The sequence below is a fragment of the Pseudophryne corroboree genome, chromosome 2 (genome assembly GCF_028390025.1).
Source record: "Pseudophryne corroboree isolate aPseCor3 chromosome 2, aPseCor3.hap2, whole genome shotgun sequence".
NCBI classification, from domain to species: domain Eukaryota; kingdom Metazoa; phylum Chordata; class Amphibia; order Anura; family Myobatrachidae; genus Pseudophryne; species Pseudophryne corroboree.
In genome coordinates, this window is record NC_086445.1 from 552508988 (window position 1) to 552531150 (window position 22163).

At 47.4% G+C, this 22163-nt stretch overlaps 1 protein-coding gene across 2 annotated transcripts in view; it reads right to left on the bottom strand.

Moving 5' to 3' along the window:
* Positions 1-22163, bottom strand: part of INPP5B (inositol polyphosphate-5-phosphatase B) — a 483885-nt gene that overhangs the window by 341250 nt on the left and 120472 nt on the right. For both annotated transcript variants that reach the window (XM_063954327.1, XM_063954328.1), the window contains one exon: positions 21648-21758. In XM_063954327.1, the coding sequence (XP_063810397.1) occupies positions 21648-21758 (111 nt within the window). The remainder of the gene's footprint in view (positions 1-21647; positions 21759-22163) is intronic.

The following is a 22163-nucleotide window of genomic DNA, read 5'->3' on the forward strand; positions in this document are numbered from 1 at the left end:
ACCCTTGTTTCCTAATAAGGACTTGTTTGACCTTTTGACTGGCTGCTGTAAAAATAGAAGTGTGTCATTACTTTCATATTATACTGGCCTACAATATTTTGTGATTAAAAGTAAATAAGTCAGTGAGGCCACATGGAATACTGTACACTCCCATCCACCGAATTACGTGGCGCAGGAGGACAGATACTTTTCATTACTATGACAGTCAGTGGTCAGTTTACAGTATAGCAGACACAAATAAAATAAACAAACTGCAAAGCTGCTTTGTTGTCAGATTACAATACATGCAAACTTCTGAACTACATGCAATGAAGCATGTATTTTTCACAAGAGACCTGTACAAAAATGCTGATTGGTTGTAGAAATTGCAAGTGTCTAAGAACAAGTACTAGTACGCCAGAAAACCATTGCTGATTGGCTGATGAAGATTCACCATGACAGATGCTTTTTTTTTTTTTTTTTGCTCATGCCTATGTTATATATTTGTTTAGTGTTAGTAGCTCATACACTAGAAGAGTTGCACTTTTTGTATTTGAGTGTTTAAATATAATTATAAACATAATGAATGCGTAGCTAACAATCAAAGTGCATGTTTAGAACACAGGTGTAAGGGTGTGTGACATAAGTCGTATGTAAACCTGTATGTCTAGTCTAGACTTGCACACATTACATTATAGACTTGACAATTTGGATTCAAATGCTTTACCTACCGATGCTGGCTCCTAGATATTCAACACGCGAAGAGACAGAATCCAGATGATAGACGAACACCACACGGTCAACATTCAGGTTGACCGGGTCAAAAGGTCAATAGGAACAAAAGGGCAACAGGCAAAAGCTAGACATGCATTAAGGTCAACAGATAGAAAAGGTCGACAAGACTATGGTCAACATATTTTTTTTGGGGGGGGTTTACATGGATTTCCAACTTTAGCTCGATTTACTATCCACCTGGACTACAATTGGGAATAGCAACCCGTGGCGAGCGAAGCAAGCCCGTGAGGGTACATGCGTCACTGATTGTGCTTACATACGATGAAACATACAAAATGACACCCCAAAAAAACAAGAAATAAAACCTGTTGATCATTTCTGTGTCAACCATTGTCAAGTTGACCTTTTGACCCCGTCAAACTAATGACTGTCTACCTATATACTATAGATCTTCTATACCAAACCTGAAGAGACCTACTCATAATGTGTTTCAGAAGTGGAATACTTGTGGTACCCCGAATAAACTGATTGATGTTACAGTGTGTTGGATAACACAGGTCTGATGTTACCTGGTTGTAGGGATTGTTAGGAAGTCAACCACTCTCCAAACTACAGCAGAGAGGCAAGGGTTCTCTCCCCAGGAACAGAGAAATGCACAACCAAACTGATGTAAAAGTACTTTTGATTGTATTACTAATGTCCTCAAAAGTCTTCTAGAGTGTTTCACTTCAATGAAATGAGCAATTAGAAATGTTTTCTTTAACAGTATAAAATACAGGTTTACATAAGGTAGACTTACCTTTGTTAACTCTCTTTCTTTGAGGTCCATAGGGTCCACAGGGAGACAATGGCGTGTAGGTGGTTGTAAGGGATCAGGCACCAAACAATTAAAGATTTAGGTATGCCAAGACGCTCTGGTCCTTCCCCCTATACCTGGCCTCCACGCTCAGGCTCCTCAGTTTTGTCAATAAGCCCAAGGCAGGAGCAGTATAGGCAGTGTCGGACTGGGGCATGTAGGGCCCACTGGGGGGAATACAGTGGCAGGGGCCCATGTTTAGGGGTGTGGACAGTGTCTAGAGGGGGTGTACCCAGCCACCACATTGGTTTGCCTAACCATTTTGCAAGTGTTGGTCCCCTAGATAAATACAGTAAATACTGTAGTGCATGCATGATAATGTACTAGATTACTAACTGTACATACTGAAATCTGATCCCTAGAGGAGGGGGTGGGCCCCCAGGCAGTAGGGCCCACCGGTGGTTTCCCCTGTACCCCTGTGGGCCAGTCCAACCCTGAGTACAGGAGAGAAGGAAGATGCGGTACACACAAGAACACAATATCACGGACAAGAAATGGGAACTGGTGACCAAGGATAAGAGACTCAGAAGACAGGTGCATCAGAGTGGGTGCCCTGTGGACCCTATGGACCTCGAAGAAAGAGAGTTAACAAAAATAAGTCTACCATAACTCTCCTTTTCTTCTTCCGGTTCCATAGGGCTCCACAGGGAGACAAAGGGATGTCCCAAAGCAGTAGTTCAAGGGAGGGGATGCTCCTGAGCAGATAGGAGAATCTGGCGTCCAAATGAAGCATTCTGGGAGGTGAATGTATCAAAGGCATAGAACTTAAGAAAGGTGTGGACAGGAGACCACTGTTGTTCAGGAGGGGTGTGGTATGGAGGGTCGATCACACTTAGGTCGATAGAGATTCTAGGTCGACAGGGTTTCTAGGTCGACAGGTCAAACGGTCGACATCAGGTGTTTTGGGGGGGGGGTTTGGGTGTCGTTTTCTCTGTACAGTGACCAGGAACCCCAATTAGTGCACAGTGTCCCCTCACATGGCGAGCGGCTGCCGCTGTGCTCGACACAGGTTACTATTCCCAAAAGTAGTCCACGTAGATCGTTAAGTATGGAAAAGTAAAAAAAAAGATTTTTTTTTTAAAAACGCATGTCGACCTTTTGACCTGTCGACCTAGAAACCCTGTTGACCTATAGTGGTCGACCTAGAGACCGGATACCAAATATCATACACAATGGATAATCTGTGCTAAAAATTTAATTTCATCTCTTAATAAAAAAGAGAAAACATTTGACAATAAAATACAAATGCAGGTAAAAATAGATAAACCATTAAGTACATATATTCATATATGGATACTGCGTGATTCCTAATACCGGTATACTGACAAAACAAAAAACACAAGACGTATTTACACCACACAAAACAGTTATAAAGGGTGATACGCCTCAGCGAATTACTCACTCTTTACATTTATTTATTTCGTATATCTAAACCTGTGGTGCAAGGTCAGCTGATTAGGTGGGTAAGCGGTGATCCTGTGGAAAATGTACGTACCACAGAGGTTTGGAGACTGGAAGGCCGGTACCACTATTTCTTTGTTAAGGTGAAAACGAGAGACCACCTTGGGAAGGTAGCCAGGACAAGTTCAAAGAACAGCCCTGTCTTGATGAACGATCAGAAAGGGAGAGCAAAAACAGAGTGCTCCAAAATCAGACACCCTTCTGGTCGATGCAATAGCCCGAAGAAAAAGATTCTTCGCTGTTAACCATCTGAGGTCCACGGAGTCCAGGGGTTCAAATGGAGGCTCCTGAAGTGCCTGGAGAACGACAAACAAATCCCATGAAGCCACTGGAGGGACAAGGGGAGGTTGGATATGGAGGACACCCTTCAGGAAGATGTGGATATCCGGTAGCAGAGCAATTATGCACTGGAACCAAATGGACAAAGCAGAGATGTGTACTTTTAGCGAGACCAGGCAGAGCCCAAAATCCAAACCATCTTTATATAGGATTTTAATACCTACTGGTAAATCCTTTTCTCTTAGTCCGTAGAGGATGCTGGGGACTCCAAAAGGACCATGGTAGGGGGGGGGTATAGACGGGATCCGCAGGAGGCATGGGCACACTAAGACTTTGAATGGGTGTGAACTGGCTCCTCCCTCTATGCCCCTCCTCTAGACTCCAGTTAGAGAACTGTGCCCAGGGAGACGGACATTTTGAGGAAAGAATTTATTGTTTAAACACGGTGAGTGTCATACCAGCTCACACCTCGAACATGCCGCAGAACGTGGCATTCAATCGAACACCAGCTGACGGCATGAAAAACATACAGCAATATGCTGACCGAAAATGTAACACAACCTGTGTGTAAACACGACCAATAATCACATACCGCATGCCACGGCATGAACAACAGCAGCAACAGACTTGACTGAAAGAAACACCACATGAGAGTAACCACCACCAATAGCTGCAGACACAGTACGCACTGGGACGGGCGCCAGCATCCTCTACGGACTAAGAGAAAAGGATTTACCGGTAGGTATTAAAATCCTATTTTCTCATACATCCTAGAGGATGCTGGGGACTCCAAAAGGACCATGGGGTCTATACCAAAGCTCCAGACCGGGCGGGAGAGTGCGTATGACACTGCAGCACCGATTGAGCAAACATGAGGTCCTCATCAGCCAGGGTATCAAACTTGTAATACTTAGCAAAATTGTTCGAACCCGACCAAGTAGCTTCTCGGCAAAGTTGAACCGCCGAGCCTCCTTGGGCATCCGCTCAAAAAGAGCCCACCTTCCTGGTAGACTTCGGTAACGGCAATCCAGCCGTAGTATGAGCATAACGAATCGTATCACAGATCCAGCATGCAACCGTCTGCTTAGAAGCAGGAGCTCCAATTTTTGTTGGGAGCATACCGGGTAAACAGAGCCTTTGTTTCCCCAATCTGAGCCGTTCTGGCGACATAAATATTCAAAGCACTGACTACCTCAAGAGACTTCGAATCAGCCAAGGCTTCAGTAGCCACAGACACCACAATAGATTGGTTCATGTGAAACGCAGAAACCACTTTTGGCAGAAATTGTTGCTGAGTTCTCAACTCCGCTCTATCCACATGGAAGATCAAATAGGGCCTCTTGTGAGACAAAGCCGCTAATACCAACACCCGCCTCGCGGACGCCAAGGCCAATAACATGACCACTTCCCAAGTGAGAAATTTTAACTTAACCTTTCGTAAAGGTTCCAACCAGTGTGACATAAGAAACTGCAACACCACGTTAAGGTCCCATGGTGCCACTGGAGGCACAAACGGAGGTTGGATGTGCAGCACTCCTTCCACAAAAGTTCGAACTTCTGGAACGGTGGCCAAGTCTTTTTTAAAGAAAATTGATAAGGCCCAAATCTGCACTTTAATGGAGCCTAACTTTAGGCCTGCATCCACACCTGCTTGCAAAAAATGGAGAAAACGACTCAGCTGAAATTCTTCCGTAGAAGCCTTCTTGGATTCCCTCCAAGACACATACTTCCCCTAAATACGGTGGTAAAGCTTCGCCGTTACTCCGTTCCTAGCCTGAAGCAATGTGGGAATGACTTCACCGGAAATACCCTATCAGGCTAGGATATGGCGTTCATTCGCCATGCCATCAAACGCCGGCGCCTTAAGTCTTGATACATGCCCGGTCCTTGCCGTAACAGGCCCTCTCGTAAAAGAAGAGGCCAGGGACCTTCTATGAGTAAGTCTTGAAGATCTGGATACCAAGCCCTCCTTTGTTCTTCTCATGTTTATCACCCTTGGAAAGAGTGAAAATGGAGGGAACACATAGACCGACGGAAACACCCATGGTGTCACGAGGGCGTCCATTGCTATTGCTTGAGAGTCATATACTTAATATAGTCAAAACTCTGGCATGTATGTAAGTATGACAGGAAAGGCTCTGCCTCACCTCACCGCACATCACTGCTCTGCACTAATCTCAAAGTGCTCTATCAGATCATCCGACACAGGCTAAATCATGCACATCTCTCTCCAGTGGCTGTCCGTCTAGCTAGCATCTCCATCTGTTTGTGGCCTCTCAAACTGCCTACACCATTGTTTGTTGGCTTTTTGCTCACTCCTCTGTTTCCTGGACTGTGCACGAGCTCCGCTCCTTCGTGCCCCAGTGCATTATGGAGGCTGTAGTTCCAGACAGCTGTGACTTCCTACAGTAAGTTTATATTTGTGGCTGTTTCAGGACAAAAGTGTTCAGTGATGCCTCACGACTGTGGCATACCCTCCAACATTTTACACACAAAAATCGGTACAAATTAGGAAGGGGGCATGGCCACGGGTAAAAGGGGTGTGGTCAAGCCCCATTTCCTATACTTTCAATGGAAAAATGGAGAGTCAAAAATCAGTAGAGACCATAGAAAAAAGGTACTGTACCAGCCAAAAAGGTACAATTGAAGGGTATGCTGTGATGTGTCACATACTGACACAAAGGTACTGCTTAAAAAAGAAGAACATTATATAATTTTTAATAGGATTTTAATTACCTACCGGTAAATCCTTTTCTCGTAGTCCGTAGAGGATACTGGGGTTCCATTTAGTATTATGGGTTATAGACGGATCCACTAGGAGCCATGGGCACTTTAAGAATTTGATAGTGTGGGCTGGCTCCTCCCTCTATGCCCCTCCTACCAGACTCAGTCTAGGAAACTGTGCCCGAGGAGACGAACATACGTTGAGAGAAGGATAGATAAAGATAGTGGTGAGATTCCGAATCAGCACACACAAACAGAGGAAAGCTATGCTAACCCAACTTTAAACAGGAACAGCAACAGCTGAACCACCAATACTTAACCAAGTAACAGTGCAGGAAGAATGAAACACCAGTGGGCGCCCAATATCCTCTACGGACTACGAGAAAAGGATTTACCGGTAGGTAATTAAAATCCTATTTTCTCTTACGTCCTAGAGGAAACTGGGGTTCCATTTAGTACCATGGGGATGTACCAAAGCTCCCACACCAGGTGGGAGAGTGCTGAGGTTCCTGTAGAACTGATTGACCAAACTGAAGGTCCTCAGAGGCCAAAGTAGTGAACTTGTAGAACAAACGTGTTCGAACCAGACCAAGTAGCCACTCGGCGGAGCTGTAAAGCCAAGACACCCTGGGCAGCCGCCGAGGAAGAACCCACCGATCTAGTAGAGTGGGCCTGTACAGATTTTGGACACGGCAAACCTGCCATGGAATAAGCATGCTGGATAGTGAGCATGATCCAGCGTGCAATTGTCTGCTTTGAAGCAGGACACCCAATTTTACTGGGATCATATAGAACGAACACCGAGTCGGATTTCCTGTGACAAACTGTCCTCTTTACGTATACCTTCAAAGCCATCACAACATCCAAAGACTTTGTTGTAACCGGAACCACAATAGGTTGGTTGATGTTTCGAAAGAAATTGCTGACGAGTTCTGAGTTCAGCTCTGTCCTCATGGAAAATTAAATAGGGACTCTTATGAGACAAAGCCGCCAGCTCCGACACACGTCTTGCTGAAGCCAAGGCCAACAGTGTGACAGTCTTCCACGTAAGATATTTTACGTCCACCTCCTGTAATGGTTCAGACCAGTCCGATTGGAAGAAATGCAGCACCAAATTGAGATCCCAAGGTGCCGTGGGAGGCACACAGGGAGGTTGGATGCGCATAACCCCTTTCAAAGACGTCTGGACCTCAGGGAGAGAAGCCAATTGTTTTTGAAAGAAAATGGACAAGGCCGAAATCTGGACTTTTATGGAGCCCAGACGTAGGCCCACAGCCACACCCGACTGCAGAAAAAGCAGGAAACGTCCCAGGTGAAGTTCCACCGCAAAATAAGTTCTGCTCTCACAGCAAGAGACGTATTTCTTCCAAATACCGTGGTAATGTTTAGACGTTACCCCCTTTCCTGGCTTGGATCATAGTCGGGATAACTTTGTTAGGGATCACTCTTCTGGCTAGAATCAGCCGTTCAACTTCCGTGCCGTCAAACATAGCCACGGTAAGTCCTGATAGACGAACGGGCCCTGTTGCAGAAGATCCTCGCGAAGAGGTAGAGGCCATGGATCTTCGAGGAGCATCTCCAGAAGGTCCGCGTACCAAGCCCTTCTTGGCCAGTCTGGAGTAATGAGTATTGCTTGAACCTTTTCCCTTTTTATTCTTTTGAGAATTCTTGGAATCAGAGGAAGTGGAGGAAACAAGTACACCATCTGATAGACCCAAGGAGTCGTCAGAGCGTCTACCGCCACTGCCTGTGGGTCTCTCGACCTGGAACAATACCGCTTGAGCTTCTTGTTGAGACGAGAGGCCAACATGTCGATTTGTGGATATACCCACCGACTTGTCAAGCACCTGAACACCTACGGGTGAAGGCCCCACTCCCCCGGGTGCAGGTCGTGTCTGCTGAGGAAGTCTGCTTCCCAGTTGTCTACTCCCAGAATAAAGACCGCTGACAACACCACAGCGTTTTTTTCTGCCCAGAGAACAATGCTTGACACCTCTTACATTGCTGCTTTGCTTTTCGTTCTGTCCTGTTAGTTTATGTATGTCACATTGTCCGACTGGACCTGAATGGCCCGACTGTGAAGAAGATAAGAGGCCTGCAGAAGGGCGTTGTATATGGCCATGAGTTTCAGAATGTTGATTGGAAGAATGGCTTCCTGACTTGACCATCCTTCCTTGAAACTGCACCCCCTGGGTGACTGTTCCCCAACCTCTAAGGCTTGCGTCCGTGGTTAACAGGATCTAGTCCTGAATTCCAAACCTCCGACCCTCGACGAGGTGAGAAATCTGTAGCCACCACAGAAGGGAGATCCTGGCTTTTGGCGACAGACGAATCCTCTGGTGCATGTGATGATGCAATCCGGACCATTTGTCCAACAGATCGAGCTGGAAGGGTCTTGTGTGAAACCTTCCATATTGAAGCGCCTCGTAAGAGGCCACCATTTTCCCCAGAAGCGAATGCAGAGATGCACCGATATCCGGGTTGGCTTCAGGACATACCGAACCATTGACTGGATTACCAATGCCTTTTCCAACGAAAGGAACACTTTCTGCGACTCTGCGTCTAGTATCATTCCCAGGAATGGGAGCCTCCGCGTTGGCTCTAGGTGAGATTTCGGAAGGTTCAGAATCCACTCGTGATCCTGGAGAAGGTTGGATGAGAGACCAATGCTGTCCAGCAACCTCTCCCTGGTTGGCTCCTTTATCAGAAGATCATCCAGGTACGGAATTATGTTCGCGCCCTGCTTGCGGAGTTTAAACATCATCTCTGCCATCACTTTGGTGAACACCCTCGTTGCCGTGGAGAGACCAAATGGCAGGGCCTGGAACTGGTAGTGACAGTCCTGCAGTGCAAACCGTAGATAAGCCTGATGAGGCGGCCAGATCGGAATGTGAAGGTACGCATCCTTGATATCCAGAGACACTACAAATTCCCCTTCCTCCAAACCTGAGATCACCGCTCTCAGAGACTCCATCTTGAACTTGAACACTCTTAAGAACGGGTTCAGGGACTTGAGGTTCAGAATTGGTCGTACCAAACCATCCGGTTTCGGTACTACAAACAAGTTGGAATAGTACCCCTTGTGCAGATGAGGTGGAACTGGAACAATGACTTGAGTTTGTATCAGTTTTTGGATGGCCTGCTGTAAAGTCATACTTGCCTCTGTGAAGCTGGTAAGCCTGGTTTGAAGAATCTGTGAGGTGGGAGCTCTTGGAACTCCAGTCTGTAGTCCTGGGAAATAAGATCTATGACCCAGGGGATTCTGGCACGAACTTGACCAGATGTGACTGAAGAATTTTAGTCGGGCTCCCACCTGACAATCCTCCAGGCATGGTGGTCCATCGTCATGCTGAAGGTTTTGAGGAAGCAGAGCCTATGCTCTGTTCCTGAGCACCTGGAGTTGCTGGTTTTCGTGGTTTACCTCTTGCGCCTCTGGAGGCCATAAAAGCGCCTCTGGATTTTCCTTTAAACTTGGCTGTCCGAAATGACTGTAAATTTGTAGCTTTGTAAGCTTTCCTGGCTGGGGTAGCTGCGGAAGGAAGATATGTAGACTTACCCGCAGTAGCTTTGGAGATCCATTTGTCTAGTTCGCCTCCAAACAAGTCCTCTCCTGTGAATGGTAGGCCTTCCACGCCTTCCCTGAAGTCCGCATCAGCAGTCCACTGGCGTAGCCACAAGCCCCTGCTTCCACCATAAAGTTCGCAGAGTCCTGTATATGCTGCAGGAGTAAAACAACATCCCCCCTAGACAAGGAATTTAATCCCTCAATTAGGTTACCTGACCATTTAGCAATGGCTTTTGTGATCCACGCACATGCAATAGTGGGTCTCTGGGCCACCCCAGCAGTTGTGTACAATGATTTGAGTGTAGTCTCAATTTTACTATCAGCCGTATCTTTTAGGGAGGCTGCACCAGGGACAGGCAATACAATTTTTCGTGACAGCCTAGAGACTGATGCGTCCAGTATCGGTGGATCTTCCCATTTTTTCCTATCCTCCAGAGGAAAAGGAAAAGATGAGAGCAACCTTTTAGGGATTTGAAATTTCTTATCAGGATTAACCCATGGTTCTTCAAACAGAGTATTCAATTCCTTTGACGCAGGAAAAGTGATCGAGGACTTCTTTTTTTAAATTCAATAATTTTTTATTGATTTTCTGTTTTTAGCTTAACAAAACAAAACAGTAAAACGCAGAAAATAAAAACAAAAAGACACAAAACAACAACAAACACATTTCCTGAACTAGGGAATGCGCAGATTCCCAGCACTAAAAGTAATCGTTATACGACTAAAGAAGTACAGGCTTAGGTTTCAAGATATAAATATAAGTATAAATCCTCCAAAACGGAGATAATGTTGCATATAGTGAGTCACATATCACTCAGACATTGTATACAGACTCACTTGAGGCAAATAAGCATAGGCATACAACAAATCGCACAACAAAAAGTACTGGCATAAGGGCGGCTGGTCGCAGGCGCTAGAAAGACATTACAACGATAGGCTAGGCAACTCTCCCAGTGTAGAACTAAAGTCCCAGTCCCATTCCAACCTCCCGGTATAAGTCTGAACCTCCACACACAGACACGGATCACACAGAAGCGACTGCTCAGCCACTTTGGACCAACGAGTACGGGGACTCAAGCCATCTACCCCACAGGTCTTGATATTTTTTCCGTGCCTTCCTGGCCAAGTATACATATTTCTCATGAGAAGCTGTATCATTAACAAGCGACACCCAGGATTGTACTGTGGGCGTATCCTTAGCCAGCCAGAGTCTGGCAATACACACCTTGGCCAAACCACAGAGATTAATTACATAGCGTTGATTACATACCGTCTGGCAGGGAGGTCCAAGGAATCCTCCTCTACGGCTGATAGTACACGTCAACGGGGAGCATATGGAGGAAGGAATGCCAGTCGACACTATGGCGTTAATAACACCAGACCAAAACACAGCAATCTTGGGGCAGAGCCAGATAAGATGCCAGAAATCTGCATCCAGATTGCCACACTTAGGACATCTGGTAGAGTGAGTACCTCCTATACGGCACAGTCGCACTGGCGTCAGATATACTCTGTGTATAATGAACAGTTGGATTTGTTGATATCTAGTGGTGGTGGTAGACAATCGAGGAGAGCCTAAAGCACCCTCCCATAACTCGTCAGGGATGGAGCCCAGATCAGATTCCCACTTATTCCTAAGAACGGACAACGGGTCAGAGTAGTGAGATCGAAGTATACTCGTATAAATGTCCATTTCCCAGGGTCTGTAGGAGAGATTTGACTGGGGAGTCACTAACCAAGGGGGGGGTGTCGGGAAACTGTGCGTTAATCGCATGTCTTAGCTGCAGGTAGCGGTAGAAATGAGAAGAGGGTATATTATATTCCTCTTGGAGTTGCAGGAAGGATTTCAATATAGCATCGTCATACAGGTGTCCCAGAGAAGTCACCCCCCACCTCCCCCACACCGCCCCAGGCTGCAGCGAGGCCAATTCTGGGAGACCGAGGACATCGTCCAAAGGAGTGTCTGGATCTATACCTTTGCCCAACAATATAACGTATACCTGTTTCCATATAAGAATGGCCTGCCTTATTATAGGGATTTTAGACAGTTTAGGATTCCCACAGAGAAGCATCTGTAACGGAGAGCCAGCAGGATATTCCTGTAGAAGCATTTGTGAGTGTATAGTGAGGGTATCGGAATCATTCACCCATTCCCATATGTATGCCAGCTGCGCAGCGTAATAGTAAAATCTAAAGAGAGGGAGAGCCAGGCCACCCTGCAGCCTTGGTCTGGACAAGACCTCAAGCCTCAACCGCGCTCTCCTACTGGCCCAGACCAAGGAGGATAGCAAACTGTCAATCTGTCTAAATATTTTCAAGCATATATATATAGGGGACTGCTGGAGGACATAGAGAAGCTTAGGCAAATACACCATTTTCACCAAATTGACCCTACCAGTAACAGTAAGAGGCAGGGTCCCCCACACCTTGACCCTTGAGCGAAGGTATACAATCTGTGGCTTAATGTTAAGGGATACATAGGCACAAGGGTCATTCGATACCCATATACACAGGTACTTAAAAGAATCCACCCACTTGAGCGGGGTATGTATCAGTGGAGCTACCGGGATTGGGCCCCTAAGCGGAGTGATGGTGGACTTGTCCCAGTTAATCCTGATCCCAGAGAAGTGACCATAGTTAGTTATCAAATCAAGGATTTTAGGCATAGAGGAAACGTAATCATCAACGAATAACAAAAGGTCACCAGCGTATAATGCTATTCTGTCCTCCCTCGCGCCCACCCTAATACCCATAATATCCTGAGTAGCCCTGATCAAACATGCCAGTGGCTCAATAGCGATGGCAAACAGAGTCGGGGATAGGGGGCAGCCTTGTCTCGTTCCCCTAAACAGGGGGAAGCAGTGCGACACAAACCCGTTCACCGAGACTCTGGCCATGGGGAGGAAATACAGTAGCTTAACATAACTGATAAAGTTGGGACCCATGCCAAACCTACCCATAACCTCCCATAGGAAGGCCCACTCCACCGAGTCAAAGGCCTTTGCGGCATCTAAAGAGGCAACAACGGCAGAGCAGGCCCCTCCACGAGAGACCTGGAAATGAGTGAACAGGCGCCTCAAGTTAACAGCGGTGGCCTTACCAGGCATAAAGCCCGTTTGGTCAGGGTGAATGATTTGGGAGATAACCTGATTAAGTCTAGAAGCCAGAACTTTGGCCAGGATCTTAATATCCGTGGGCAGCAGGGAGATAGGACGGTATGATTCAACCCTCCTGGGGTTCTTATCCGGTTTAGGAATCACTATAATTAACGCCTCCGCCATAGATGGGGGAAGCACGTTCTGGGCAAAAATTGTAGTGAACAAGCTTAGCAATTGAGGGGCGAAAAATTTAGCATGCTTCTTATACAGTTCAGACGGGATACCATCAAGGCCAGAGGCCTTACCATCAGCGGAAGCAGAGATCGCCATTTCAATCTCCTCCAATGATAATGGAGCTTCAAGAAGGGCTCTGGTTTCACTAGAGATACAGGGCAATTGAATTCCATCTAAGTAAGTACTCAGTTCTAGTGGGGAACAGGTCAATTTGGAACTATATAATGCTTGATAATATGAAACAAATGCTGCCACAATTTGAGGGGTAAGGTCTAGTACCGTCCCCGCCGAGTTCAAAACCTCCACTATAGTATAAGAGGAGCGATCCCCTCTTGCAAGATTGGCCAAGTACGAACTCGTGTATCCCCCGTAGCATACTGGACATGCGAGGAGAAGAGAAGTCTGTGTTGGGTTTTCCCCCACAGATATTCCTTCCATTCACCCTGAGCATGGAGCCAATCTTGCCTAGAGGCATCCAAGCCGTCCCGCAAATATATCGCCTCTGAAGCAACAACCTGGGCCTCCAAGTCGGCCTCACGTTTTTTAAAGGAGGATTTAAGACTGCCCACCCGTTTAATCAGAGTACCCCTCAGGAAGGCCTTAAAGGTGTCCCATAGCAGAGACACATCGGTGGTGCCACTGTGCATACCAAAAAATTCTAGCCAGCTAGCCTCCAATTCAGATCCCTCTCCCATATGCGTCAGCCAGAAAGGGTTAAATTTCCATACTGCTTGTCCCCGCTGACAGTCTAAGTCAATAAGCAACAATATAGGGGAGTGATCTGAAATACCTCTAGTCTCATATCTGACACCTCGAACTCTAGGCAGAAGCTCCCGAGAAAGGAGAGCCAAGTCTAGAGGACTTCTTTTTTTACATTAAAATAAGAATTTACTTACCGATAATTCTATTTCTCGGAGTCCGTAGTGGATGCTGGGGTTCCTGAAAGGACCATGGGGAATAGCGGCTCCGCAGGAGACAGGGCACAAAAGTAAAGCTTTCCGATCAGGTGGTGTGCACTGGCTCCTCCCCCTATGACCCTCCTCCAAGCCAGTTAGGTACTGTGCCCGGACGAGCGTACACAATAAGGGAGGAATTTTGAATCCCGGGTAAGACTCATACCAGCCACACCAAACACACCGTACAACTTGTGATCTAAACCCAGTTAACAGTATGATAACAGCGGAGCCTCTGAAAAGATGGCTCACAACAATAATAACCCGATTTTTGTAACTATGTACAAGTATTGCAGATAATCCGCACTTGGGATGGGCGCCCAGCATCCACTACGGACTCCGAGAAATAGAATTATCGGTAAGTAAATTCTTATTTTCTCTATCGTCCTAGTGGATGCTGGGGTTCCTGAAAGGACCATGGGGATTATACCAAAGCTCCCAAACGGGCGGGAGAGTGCGGATGACTCTGCAGCACCGAATGAGAGAACTCCAGGTCCTCCTTAGCCAGGGTATCAAATTTGTAGAATTTAGCAAACGTGTTTGCCCCTGACCAAGTAGCTGCTCGTCAAAGTTGTAAAGCCGAGACCCCTCGGGCAGCCGCCCAAGATGAGCCCACCTTCCTTGTGGAATGGGCATTTACATATTTTGGCTGTGGCAGGCCTGCCACAGAATGTGCAAGCTGAATTGTATTACACATCCAACTAGCAATAGTCTGCTTAGAAGCAAGAGCACCCAGTTTGTTGGGTGCATACAGGATAACAGCAAGTCAGTTTTCCTGACTCCAGCCGTCCTGGAACATATTTTCAGGGCCCTGACAACATCTAGCAACTTGGAGTCCTCCAAGTCCCTAGTAGGTGCAAGGCACCACAATAAGCTGGTTCAGGTGAAACACTGACACCACCTTAGGGAGAGAACTGGGGACGAGTCCGCAGCTCTGCCCTGTCCGAATGGACAAACAGATATGGGCTTTTTTTGAGAAAAAACCACCAATTTGACACTCGCCTGGTCCAGGCCAGGGCCAAGAGCATGGTCACTTTTCATGTGAGATGCTTCAAATCCACAGATTTGACTGGTTTTAAACCAATGTGATTTGAGGAATCCCAGAACTACGTTGAGATCCCACAGTGCCACTGGAGGCACAAAAGGGGGTTGTATATGCAATACTCCCTTGACAAACTTCTGGACTTCAGGAACTGAAGCCAATTCTTTCTGGAAGAAAATCGACAGGGCCGAAATTTGAACCTTAATGGACCCCAATTTGAGGCCCATAGACACTCCTGTTTGCAAGAAATGCAGGAAACGACCGAGTTGAAATTTCTTTGTGGGGCCTTCCTGGCCTCACACCACGCAACATATTTTCGCCACATGTGGTGATAATGTTGTGCGGTCACCTCCTTTCTGGCTTTGACCAGGGTAGGAATGACCTCTTCCGGAATGCCTTTTTCCCTTAGGATCCGGCTTTCCACCGCCATGCCGACAAAACGCAGCTGCGGTAAGTCTTGGAACAGACATGGTACTTGCTGAAGCAAGTCCCTTCTTAGCGGCAGAGGCCATAAGACCTCTGTAAGCATCTCTTGAAGTTCCGGGTACCAAGTCCTTCTTGGCCAATCCGGAGCCATGAGTATAGTTCTTACTCCTCTACGTCTTATAATTCTCAGCACCTTAGGTATGAGAAGCAGAGGAGGGAACACATACACCGACTGGTACACCCACGGTGTTACCAGAACGTCCACAGCTATTGCCTGAGGGTCTCTTGACCTGGCGCAATACCTGTCCCGTTTTTTGTTCAGACGGGACGCCATCATGTCCACCTTTGGTATTTCCCAACGGTTTACAATCATGTGGAAAAAACTTCCCGATGAAGTTTCCACTCTCCCGGGTGGAGGTCGTGCCTGCTGAGGAAGTCTGCTTCCCAGTTTCCATTCCCGGGATGAAACACTGCTGACAGTGCTATCACATGATTTTCCGCCCAGCGAAAAGTCCTTGCAGTTTTTGCCATTGCCCTCCTGCTTCTTGTGTCGCCCTGTCTGTTTACGTGGGCGACTGCCGTGATGTTTTTCCCACTGGATCAATACCGGCTGACCTTGAAGCAGAGGTCTTGCTAAGCTTAGAGCATTATAAATTTACCCTTAGCTCCAGTATATTTATGTGGAGAAAAGTCTCCAGACTTGATCACACTCCCTGGAAATTTTTTTCTTTGTGTGACTGCTCCCCAGCCTCTCGGGCTGGGCTCCGTGGTCACCAGCATCCAATCCTGAATGCCGAATCTGCGGCCCTCTAGAAGATGAGCACTCTATAACCACCACAGGAGAGACACCCTTGTCCTTGGATATAGGGTTATCCGCTGATGCATCTGAAGATGCGATCCGGACCATTTGTCCAGCAGATCCCACTGAAAAGTTCTTGCGTGAAATCTGCCGAATGGAATTGCTTCGTAGGAAGCCACCATTTTTACCAGGACCCTTGTGCAATGATGCACTGTTTTTAGGAGGTTCCTGACTAGCTCGGATAACTCCCTGGCTTTCTCTTCCGGGAGAAACACCTTTTTCTGGACTGTGTCCAGAATCATCCCTAGGCACAGCAGACGTGTCGTCGGGATCAGCTGCGATTTTGGAATATTTAGAATCCACCCGTGCTGTTGTAGCAGTATCCTAGATAGTGCTACTCCGACCTCCAACTGTTCCCTGGACTATGCCCTTATCAGGAGATCGTCCAAGTAAGGGATAATTAAGACGCCTTTTCTTCGAAGAAGAATCATCATTTCGGCCATTACCTTGGTAAAGACCCGGGGTGCCGTGGACAATCCAAACGGCAGCGTCTGAAACTGATAGTGACAGTTCTGCACCACGAACCTGAGGTACCCTTAGTGAGAAGGGCAAATTTGGGACATAGAGGTAAGCATCCCTGATGTCCCGGGACACTATATAGTCCCCTTCTTCCTGGTTCGTTATCACTGCTCTGAGTGACTCCATCTTGATTTGAACCTTTGTAAGTGTTCAAAAAAATTTTTTGAATAAGTCTCACCTAGCCTTCTGGCTTCAGTACCACAATATAGTGTGGAATAATACCCCTTTTCTTGTAGTAGGAGGGGTAATTTAATTATCACCTGCTGGGAATACAGCTTGTGAATTTTTTCCCATACTGCCTCCTTGTCGGAGGGAGACCTTGGTAAAGCAGACTTCAGGAGCCTGCGAAGGGGAAACGTCTCGACATTCCAATCTGTACCCCTGGGATACTACTTGTAGGATCCAGGGGTCCTGTACGGTCTCAGCGCCATGCTGAGAACTTGTCAGAAGCGGTGGAACGCTTCTGTTCCTGGGAATGGGCTGCCTGCTGCAGTCTTCTTCCCTTTCCTCTATCCCTGGGCAGATATGATCTTATAGGGACGAAAGGACTGAGGCTGAAAAGACGGTGTCTTTTTCTGCAGAGATGTGACTTAGGGTAAAAACGGTGGATTTTCCAGCAGTTGCCGTGGCCACCAGGTCCGATGGACCGACCCCAAATAACTCCTCTTCCTTTATACGGCAATACACCTTTGTGCCGTTTGGAATCTGCATCACCTGACCACTGTCGTGTCCATAACATCTTCTGGCAGCTATGGACATCGCATTTACTCTTGATGCCAGAGTGCAAATATCTCTCTGTGCATCTCGCATATATAGAAATGCATCCTTTAAATGCTCTATAGTCAATAAAATACTGTCCCTGTCAAGGGTATCAATATTTTTAGTCAGGGAATCCGACCAAGCCACCCCAGCTCTGCACATCCAGGCTGAGGCGATCGCTGGTCGCAGTATAACACCAGTATGTGTGTATATACTTTTTATGATATTTTCCAGCCTCCTGTCAGCTGGTCCTTGAGGACGGCCCTATCTATAGACGGTACCGCCACTTGTTTTGATAAGCGTGTGAGCGCCTTATCCACCCTAAGGGGTGTTTCCCAACGCGCCCTAACTTCTGGCGGGAAAGGGTATACCGCCCATAATTTTCTATCGGGGGGAACCCACGCATCATCACACACTTTATTTAATTTATCTGATTCAGGAAAAACTCTGGTAGTTTTTTCACATCCCACATAATACCCTCTTTTGTGGTACTTGTAGTATCAGAAATATGTAACACCTCCTTCATTGCCTTTAACTTGTGGCCCTAATAAGGAATACGTTTGTTTATTCACCGTCGACACTGGATTCAGTGTCCCTGTCTGTGTCTGTGTCGACCGACTAAAGTAAACGGGCGTTTTAAAAACCCCTGACGGTGTTTTTGAGACGTCTGGACCGGTACTAATTGTTTGTCGGCCGTCTCATGTCGTCAACCGACCTTGCAGCGTGTTGACATTATCACGTAATTCCCTAAATAAGCCATCCATTCCGGTGTCGACTCCCTAGAGAGTGACATCACCATTACAGGCAATTGCTCCGCCTCCTCACCAACATCGTCCTCCTACATGTCGACACACAGCACACACACAGGGAATGCTCTGATAGAGGACAGGACCCACTAGCCCTTTGGAGAGACAGAGGGAGAGTTTGCCAGCACACACCAAAAACGCTACAATTATATAGGGACAACCTTATATAAGTGTTTTCCCTTATAGCATTTTTTATATATTTCTAACGCCAAATTAGTGCCCCCCCTCTCTGTTTTAACCCTGTTTCTGTAGTGCAGTGCAGGGGAGAGCCTGGGAGCCTTCCCTCCAGCCTTTCTGTGAGGGAAAATGGCGCTGTGTGCTGAGGAGATAGGCCCCGCCCCTTTTTCGGCGGCCTCGTCTCCCGCTCTTAACGGATTCTGGCAGGGGGTAAATATCTCCATATAGCCTCCGGAGGCTATATGTGAGGTATTTTTAGCCAAAATAGGTATTCATTTGCCTCCCAGGGCGCCCCCCTCCCAGCGCCCTGCACCCTCAGTGACTGCCGTGTGAAGTGTGCTGAGAGGAAAATGGCGCACAGCTGCAGTGCTGTGCGCTACCTTTAGAAGACTGAGGAGTCTTCTGCCGCCGATTCTGGACCTCTTCTTACTTCAGCATCTGCAAGGGGGCCGGCGGCAAGGCTCCGGTGACCATCCAGGCTGTACCTGTGATCGTCCCTCTGGAGCTGATGTCCAGTAGCCAAGAAGCCAATCCATCCTGCACGCAGGTGAGTTCACTTCTTCTCCCCTAAGTCCCTCGTTGCAGTGATCCTGTTGCCAGCAGGACTCACTGTAAAGTAAAAAACCTAAGCTAAACTTTTCTAAGCAGCTCTTTAGGAGAGCCACCTAGATTGCACCCTTCTCGGCCGGGCACAAAAATCTAACTGGCTTGGAGGAGGGTCATAGGGGGAGGAGCCAGTGCACACCACCTGATCGGAAAGCTTTACTTTTGTGCCCTGTCTCCTGCGGAGCCGCTATTCCCCATGGTCCTTTCAGGAACCCCAGCATCCACTAGGACGATAGAGAAAATAAGATTCCTCACACTCCTCTGACACCTTATCAGGAATCTGCAGAACATCTCTGATAGGCTCTATAAGAGCCTCTATTCCCTGTGACAGAGTAGCATCCCCCCCACCCCCTCCAAATCCACCTCGCCCTCCTCCATGTCTGACCCGTCAGAGTCAGACTGCAGGATATGGGCCAGAGATCGTTTTTGCGGACAAATGGGAGGGGATTGAGACGCTGGTTTGGGGACTGAGTCTCTATTCATAAACTCATCCACAGTCTGTCTTAAGTATTGCGTTGCTTTCTCATTGCGGGATACTTTTGTAGAAATATTCGAGATCATTCCCTTAATGGAATTAACCCACTCTGGTTCAGCCCCGCTATTCTGGGAAGATGCACTGCCCTGAGTACCCAGTAGTGAGCCCCCTGGTGAAGAGGAACACTCCACTGTACAAGAAACACACTCTTTGCCTGACATAATGTAAATGTGACAGCATACACACACACACACACACACACACACACACACACGAAAAGGTTAAGCACAATTAACCCACAAAGAGCCCTTCAGGGAGACACAGAGTTATTTGGAGCCAGCATCCACCGCGCCCTTATCGCTAATGCCAAGCTTAGCCAGGTCGCAGACTAAGTACCATGATAGGGTACACTTATAATCTCTCCCCCCCCCCCCTGTTATGACCCCCTGGTACTGCTGAGGTAATCTGGAGTCTCTCCAGAGGAGCTGTGCGCCCCTGTCCGTCAGCGTCTGTGTCCACTGTCGAGGGAAAATGGCGCTGGTGAGCTGCTGGATCTGCTTATAGTGAAGGCCCCGCCCCTTCAATGATGCGTGGTCTTCCCGCTTTTTTTATACTGGCTGAGGTGCTTATAGTGGAGAGAAAACCGTTTAAGGCTGTTTTTGCCAGTGTGGGTACTGTGTACAGTGTACTGAGACGCAGCTGTGTACTGTGTCTGGAGACGCAGCTGTGTACTGGGTATGGAGACGCAGCTGTGTACTGGGTCTGGAGACGCAGCTGTGTACTGGGTCTGGAGACGCAGCTGTGTACTGGGTCTGGAGACGCAGCTGTGTACTGGGTCTGGAGACGCAGCTGTGTACTGGGTCTGGAGACGCAGCTGTGTACTGGGTCTGGAGACGCATTCCGCCCTGGTTAGAAGCCGCGCGTCTTCGTACCCTCATGCCACCATAATTGCCGACGACCCGCTAGTCGAGACGCCGGCTTAGTACTCGCCACTATTCATTCTTCTGAGTCTGTTAGGGGTGGCGGCGTGCTGCAGAAATGTACGCTCACTGTGGTGGGGCTTGCGAATAGTTCCCTCAAGAGCTCAGCGTCCTGTCAGCGGAGAACGGGACCATTGACCCTTCAAGAGGTTGGGCAGTTCCCCCCCCCCCTAAGTCCCATGAAGCAGGCAGGCTGGTGCCAACCAGCCCTGCCTGAAAATAACAAACACATAAAATAAATGCAGAATCTCTCCAGGAGCTTCCATAAGCGTGACCGGCTCCTCCGGGCACATTTTGTAAACTGAGTCTGGTAAGAGGGGCATAGAGGGAGGAGCCAGCCCACACTATCAAATTCTTAAAGTGCCCATGGCTCCTAGTGGACCCGTCTATGCCCCATGGTGTTAAATGGAACCCCAGTATCCTCTAGGACGTAAGAGTTTCTCCCAGACTTCCAGCAGAGTAGCCCACCCTCCCAGTGATGATCCATGTCACTACAGCACCGCCTCCTGCTGTGTAATGCAGCAAACTGCTGCATTTTGCAGTGGCTGGCAGGGAGATAATGATTCAGACCGTGACACCACACTGCCAACGTCAGCACTTCCTCACCGAGATCTCCCAGAGGGTAGCAGCAGAAAGTAGGCAAGTATGATGGCGAGCCCTTTAGTGTAAGTCTCTACACACAATGAGGTTTCATTTCATTAGTTGTTATTTTATTTATCTGTTATGTCCGCAAAAGGACCATCGATAGGCAGATATTAGGACACTAAAAACGTTGTGTCTACAGGACCCAGATAAGAAAATCCAACTTTTTACAATCAGTTTCTGAATACAGTATAACCATGACATTAAAGCCGTCACTCTCCACTTAAATAATCTCCATCATATTGTGAGGTGTCCTCTACCACACAGTTCTAAATCATACCAGAAATATTAGGAAATCGGTGACAATTTACAGAAATGTGAGATGTTTAGTAAACAATACCATTCAGTTACTGCATGAATACATCTATTGTTACTTATCCAAACTATAATAAATGTGTATAGATTTCCTTTATAGTCCCTAACAAGTCCCAGAACTGTAGAAGAAACAAGTTAGCTGTTGGCCATATCTTACCTTGTAGTGACTGGCTGACTTTCTGTAAAAATTCCTGTGTGTGGGAACCAAACGGAAGCTGCATTTGTAATTCAATATCTGGAGACTTTATCCTCACTGTGACGTCAGACCCTGAGTGACAAGTGGAGAGATAATGGATTCAGCATATGATAAACAGCAAAGCAAGGGCCCAATTTAACAACACGATATAGCTAAAGGGGTTGTGTCCTTCTTTCAGTATTTAACAAATTGTTGTAAGCTTACGTTTCTGCCGTTTGTCACCGTACCGCTTACACCAACTATAGATGGCGAGAATGATACGGTTCAGCAAAGCCTTCCAGGCATTGCCGGATCCCCGTCGGGTGAAAGCGGCATGCGCAGACTGGCCGTCACCCACGCGCTTGACACAACAGCCCGCTGCTGTCAGTGGTAGGCTGCCAGCAACAGAGTGAGGAGGACGACGTTGCTGGACCTCACCAGAGAGGTACGTACAGTAATATTAAATACTAACGGTAATAAGTACCATTGTCAAATGGG